The following is a 6,554-nucleotide window of genomic DNA, read 5'->3' as shown; positions in this document are numbered from 1 at the left end:
GGGATGAGATGGCCCCTCGGGATGGGGCAGCAGGACTATCTGCAGCAGTCCGGGCACTGGCGTTGGGAGTGGTGGGGACAGTACTAGCCCTTGGGACTGTGCTGCTGCTCCGGACTGCCACATTCCCGGGTCCAGATGAACTGTCAGGCTGGGGGCAGGCAGGGACATCCCGGATCCCTGCCCAGTTCAGCGAAACCGAACGGACAGCGATGAAAGAGGCGCTGAAAGGTGACTGCAAAACTCCCCTCCCATTCCTTGTGGGCCCTGGGAACGGGGGCGCCCCTAATTTTAGGACCCAAGATTCCCTGGCCTTGAGGCCTACTGACAGACCCCAGACCCATTCTGCAGCCCCAAGACCTGATCTCCTTTGGGACTCCACCTGGAAATCCTCTTCCTCCACATCAAACCCCCGCCATCCCCATATTCTTCCCTACCCGGGCATCCCATTTAACCCTCTTTCCTGAGAGCTGTAGTAGTGTATATGAATTCAGTTCTACAAACATTAAACACCTGCTGTGTGCAAAGCCCTCTATTAAACTTTAGGGGTAGCAAAATGAAAAATTGAATTCATTCTTTGCCCTCAAGGATCTCCAAGTCTGCTGTGGGAAAGGGAGGAGAAAGTGTAAGAGAGGGAGGGAGGTGAAGAAGAAATGGATATACCTATTAACAAGTAATTATTATACAAAGAATGTGGCAGTGACAAGGGAAAGGTCTGAAGATCTTGAAAAGCTAATAATTCTTTGATCTCTGCAAATAGGAGTAAGCCTTTTATCCTTTTACCCACTCTGACTTCTATTTTAGTAGTCAGTTTCTAACTAGTTCTTATTTGTGTACCTATCTCATGCCCTCTTCCAATTATAAACTGTAATAGCAGACTCTTCATAATTCATTGTTGTATTGCCAATGCCTGTCACATTGCCTTGCTTTCTGTCATTGATATTTCGTATTTGTGTATTGTTTTTTAAAGAAACTCATAATAGTTATTTGATTTTTTTCCTACCAAAAAGAAGCTGGCCCAAATATCCAGCTTTCATTTATTCCTATTTTACACCAGAAGGGTAGATAATTTGTCCAGGGTCACATAGAACAAGAACTTGAACCTCCATTTCATTCCAGGACTCTTTTCATAATCCATTGCTTTTCTTCCAACCCTGGTTTCTTCTGATTCCCAGGCATCTCCTTGTATCAGTGAAATAAGGGATCCCAGCCAAAAAAAATTGGGTTCTTAGAACTCAAAGAAGTAGGCTCACTCAGCTATAGCTCCACACCCCTCCCACAAGGCCTAGTCACTCTGCCTTCTGTGCCTGCTCCTACTCATCAGGAGTCATCTTAACTATCACCCTTTGTTTTGTGGGAACTGAGCAGAGCTATGAAGCTCCTTGTCCACAGCTCTTTCTTTCTGATCCAAAGACATCAAACCAGGCATGACACTCCCAGGTTTACAACTGGTTGAAGTAAGAAGGAATGACATCAGTGGGGAATAGGAAATAGTGTCTGTCCCCACAGCTGCCACATTCTCTTCTCTTGAAAAGGATCCTAGACTGTTAAATCTACTAGAAACTGGCAACAGGAAACACATCTGACAAGCTGAAGCATGCAATATTTATGAAATCCCAATCACCCTGCTCTGCAGTGAAGATATCAGTGATACTCATCTCTCCATGATTTAGAGGATATCTGAGCCTCAAATCATGCTTTCAAAATCTAAAATCTCAATATTGTTAGGGATCTTAAAAGCCACTTGATTCAATGCATAGTTCCACAAAAAATCAATTCTACCATGTATCCAGAAAGGGGCCATTCAAGTCGTTACATGGAGATCTTAGTCCAAGAGTAATCTACTACATCCCAAGTGGCCCGTTCTACTTTTGGATAGCTCTAATTGTTGTGAATTTAAAAATTTTTTAATAAAGCAAATCTCTCCAGGCTCCCCAAAAAGATAAAACCAGACAGCATCAAGAAGACATGTTTTTAAAACATTGTTAACCAGGGATAGCTGAGCTAAGGATAATAATACCATACATTTCTATAATGCTTTTAAGGTTTATCAGGTAGATTCATTATAACAATCCTGGGAGGCAAACAACATGGGTAATATTATTCCAATTTTATAATGAGGAAACTAAAGCTCAGAGATCCAAAATGACTTGGATAAGGTCACATAACTAATGTCAGAGCTTAAAGTTGGTTCGAAGTCTCAACTCTGAAAGTGGTATGTTTTCTACTTTAGGAAAGATCAGGAGCCAAAAGATCTGTTTAAATCCCACCTCTGACACTTAGTAGCTGTATGACTTTGGGCAAGTTACTTAGCCTCCCTGACCTCAGTTTCCTCATCAGTAAAATGAAAGAGTGGGACTAGCTGACTTCTAAGATCCAGCTCAGAATCCATGATCCACTTTGTGATCAGTTACTTCAGTCATGTTTCTTCATGACCCCATCTGGGATTTTGTTGGTAAAGATATTGGAGTGGATTGCTATTCCTTCTCCAGCTCATTTTACAAATGAAGAAACTGATGCAAGCAGGGTAAAGTGACTTGCCCAGAGTCACACAGCTAGTGTCTAAGGTCAGATATGAACACAAGAAGATAATCTTCCTGACTCCAGGTCCAGCACTCTATCCACTGAACCCACATACACATAGATTCACTATGACACATTGCTAATGTTGATGAAAATCTCTTGCCTGGCATGGACGACTGTGCTTCTAATAGGTCTTGTTCTGAGTCTAATTTAGATGCCAAATTAAAAATAAAGTAGGAAAAATAATATTAACTCTTCCTCCTTGGGTGTGGTCAGTGGTTTGCGGGGATGGGGTAGAAAAATTATGAGACATAGGTAGGAGTATCATTCTTTTGATGGCTGAAAGGCTACTTGTTGGATATATGGTAGAACTGGTTTTTGTTGAAATATAGGTTGAATGAGGTGGCTTTGAGGTTTGAGATTGTGAGAGGGAAATTTTTATTAAATGATTACTCCTGGGCAGAAAGTACTTCCCTGGGAAGTCAAATGCTTCACATATGGCTGGGCAACCTCCTCTCTGTCAAACAGCCCCTCTGCCAAAAACAATTCCTAATTCTGTGAAACCAGACTTTGTGAGGAAATTGGCAGATAGTCTGGGTAAGGGATTGGGGGATGGACTGGTAACTAGGAGATCAGGATCCAAAGATCATAAACCTGTCCTTTTGCATTCCACCCTGACCATGTTTCATAAAATAAAATTACTTCATAATCAAAGGAAAATAATTCATTCTTCCAGTTTGGGGATGACACAAAGAAGAGAGATTAGGTAAGGGACCAAACTGACTTGAACTTTGGATTTATCCATTGTCCTCAGTCTCAAGAATGAACCAACAAAAAGTGAGGCAGCTAGGTGACAAAGTAGGTTGAAAAGGCACTAGATATGTGTGCATCCTTGGCAGATCTGAAAATTGAAGTGGTGAATACATGGAAAATTGTACCAGAAGCTTTGAGCATTGAAAAACATACAGTTTGATTTATCAGAAAATAAATACTTATGTGATTGACAGTTGAATTTCATGGTGTTAAGAAAATGCTCAGGACAGATAGATGGCTCAGTGGATAGAATGCCAGACCCAGTGTTGAGAAGACCTATGTTCAAATATGGCCTCAGACTCCCCTGTTCATGTGACCCCGGACAAGTCACTTAATGCCATTTGCTTAGCACTTGCCCTTCTGTCTTAAAGTTTTTTTATAAGGGTATTTTTTTAAAGAATATGCTTATTTATTTAAAAATCACATTAGGAAATATTCTAGTTCTCATACTCTTTGACCTAGCAATACCACTACTAATTTTATACCACAAGGAGATCAATGAAAAAGGAAAAGAACCTATTTGTACAAAAACAATTTATAGCATCTCTTTTTGTGGTGACAAAGAATTGGAAACTGAAAGTATGTCCAACCACTGGGGAATAGCTGGACAAATTATAGCATATTAATGTAATGGAACATTATTGTGCTGTAAGAAATGATGAAGGTATTGATTTCAGAAAAACCTGGGAAAACTTGCATGAACCGATGCAAAGTAAAGGAGCAATATACACAGTGAAAGCAACATTGTAAAGAAAAAAATCAACAATGAAAGACTTTGTAACTCTGATCAATTCAATGATTCACCACAACTCTAAAAGACTTATGCATGATGTAAAATACTATGCACCTCCAAAATGAGAACTGATGGCCTCAGAATCACGGTCATGGATGAAGGACTATAAACTTCTTACTCCAGCATCTCAAAAGAAAAGAATCAATCATCCTGATATAGTTCTTTTTTCTTTTTTTAAACCCTTACCTTCCGTCCTGGAGTCAATACTGTGCATTGGCTCCAAGGCAGAAGAGTGGTAAGAGCTAGGCAATGGGGTTAAGTGACTTGCCCAGGGTCACACAGCTAGGAAGTATCTGAGGCCAAATTTGAACCCAGGACCTCCTGTGTCTCTAGGCCTGGCTCTCAATCCACTAAGCCACCCAGCTGCCCCCCTGATGCAGTTCTGACCAAATCCACATGATAAGATAGACCCCCCCCCCAAGTTAAAACTTCATGAACTTTAATATTTAGAGTTCCCATTTCACTTCCTGTACTTTAACCAACTGCAGGCACCTACCAAAGTGGATAAATGCAAGATCAAAGGCATATTCCTGAACTCCAGCTGTAAGGGTCCCCCCTCAACAGTGATTCTAACTGAATTCACAAGAGATAGTGAATGCTGATTCCACCTGACCACCAGAAAGAAAGGGAGAAGGAGGGTGGGAAGAAGAAGAAAGTAGGGGGAAAGCTACACTAGTCTAAGATCCATTTACTAGAGGGAAACAAGTATTGGCCTAGAAGGATCCCTAGACTGGAAACTAAGATGGAACAATCTACTCTGCCTGGAAATGTCTATACTGGGGCAAAGATCTATTCCTGGCTAATAACTGTATCTTTCAACCTGAGAATAAGACTACTATCAATAGGATAATAGTAGTCATAGAGGTTCAGGAATTTGTGAGGAATCCCAAAAACAAGGGAACAAGAATACAAGAGAGAGGCTGAAAGAACAAACGATCAAGAAAGAAGGTTTGTATAAAACCCTTTTTCATAAGAAGTTTAACTATACTAATAAGAAAAAAGGAGCAAAACCTCAGAGAAACCATTGTCTCTCTTTCAGTGTTCTAGAATACCCCTTCAGGATTAATGTCTCCAGGGCTAACAGCACAAACCTCTATTCCAGTATGTTCTTCTAATATTAACTATCAGTGATTAGAGTCTCAAATTTCATTTAACCAATTAAGATAAATTAGCTTTTAAAAATCTTTTTTAAATTTTTTTTTAAATTTTAAAAATATCCCTTTTAAAAAGGGATATTTACTTAGAAGTAGGAACAAAAGTATAAACATTTCTCCCTGGATACCAGAGGATACCTCCCCTGGACACAATCTCCCCTATAACAATTCAATCCCTGGAGACAGTGGACTCAAACTTAAAGCAATTTCTATATAACCTTGACCTCACCAACTTCACTTCCAAATTCAGCATAGCTAATTGATGAATCACTAAAACTCCTTGACTGCTTTCAATTTGTACTGAGTCCAACTGGTCGGGATTCCACTCCTCACCATCTGACTCCCAGCAACTCCTGTGTGCATGGCTGCTCAGTATTTTGACCTTGCAAAGCTCATAAGGTTTTAGCCATCTCCAATATTCCATCACCTATAAAAGGAAACAATAAATACAAAGAGGCTATATGTTGGCCTCAGGTGAACTGACTTACAGCTTGACTCTCATCAGAAAAGCAAACATAACAGGAAGTCTTGCTTTGGATAGTTGGTACCTTTTGAATGCATCTAGTCCCAGCTCAGCAGCAGATCAATAATCCATCTGTTCATGATTTGCAGACCAGAGCCTATTATAGAATGCCTGTGCATTCAGTAGGGCCTTCCTGTCACATGTCATCATGCCTTTCCAAAAGTAGAATCCGCAGCTTCTTCCACATGGGCTGGCAGCAGCCAGAGCATTCTATGTATGCTCTGAGAATGGAACTCCCATTGAACAGGCCCCCATTAAACTATAAGATAATCCATTGCTTTTTTTCAGTAGTACACTAATTGATCTTTTTTTTATTAGCCCCATTTAAAAGGAATATCTTTACTTCATAAATTCATGAATGCCAAGATGGCTTTTCAGGATACTTAGAAAACCACACTTAATTGAAGTTAATAAATTTCTCCTTCTCTGATCCCTAAGAGGAGAAAGGAGTAGAGTCTAGAAAGTACTGGAAGTTAATAGGGCTTGACTTTCACAACACCAAGTTAAGCTTTGCTCTAACCTCAAAGAGGTAAAAAAGGGTTGTACAAAAGTATTCATAGCTGCACTCTTTGTGGTGGCAAAAAATTGGAAAATGATGGTATTATTGGGGAATGGCTGAACAAATTGTGGTATCTGATGGTGATAGAATATTATTGTGCTGTAAGGAATTATGAATTGACTGGAGGGAAGGAAGGAAGAAAGAAAGAAAGAAAGAAAGAAAGAAAGAAAGAAAGAAAGAAAGAAAGAAAGA

General features: G+C 40.0%; 1 protein-coding gene across 1 annotated transcript in view; it reads left to right on the top strand.

The window, feature by feature from the left end:
* PM20D1 (peptidase M20 domain containing 1) overlaps positions 1-6,554 on the top strand; it is a 45,911-nt gene continuing 39,357 nt past the window's right edge. Inside the window, exon 1 of the mRNA XM_044676117.1 lies at positions 1-228. Coding sequence (XP_044532052.1) covers positions 9-228 — 220 coding nt within the window. The 5' untranslated portion in view covers positions 1-8. The remainder of the gene's footprint in view (positions 229-6,554) is intronic.

Source organism: Gracilinanus agilis, chromosome 4 (assembly GCF_016433145.1).
Source record: "Gracilinanus agilis isolate LMUSP501 chromosome 4, AgileGrace, whole genome shotgun sequence".
NCBI classification, from domain to species: domain Eukaryota; kingdom Metazoa; phylum Chordata; class Mammalia; order Didelphimorphia; family Didelphidae; genus Gracilinanus; species Gracilinanus agilis.
Note: the sequence above shows the minus strand (reverse complement) of the source record. Positions and strands in the feature narration are given on the sequence as shown.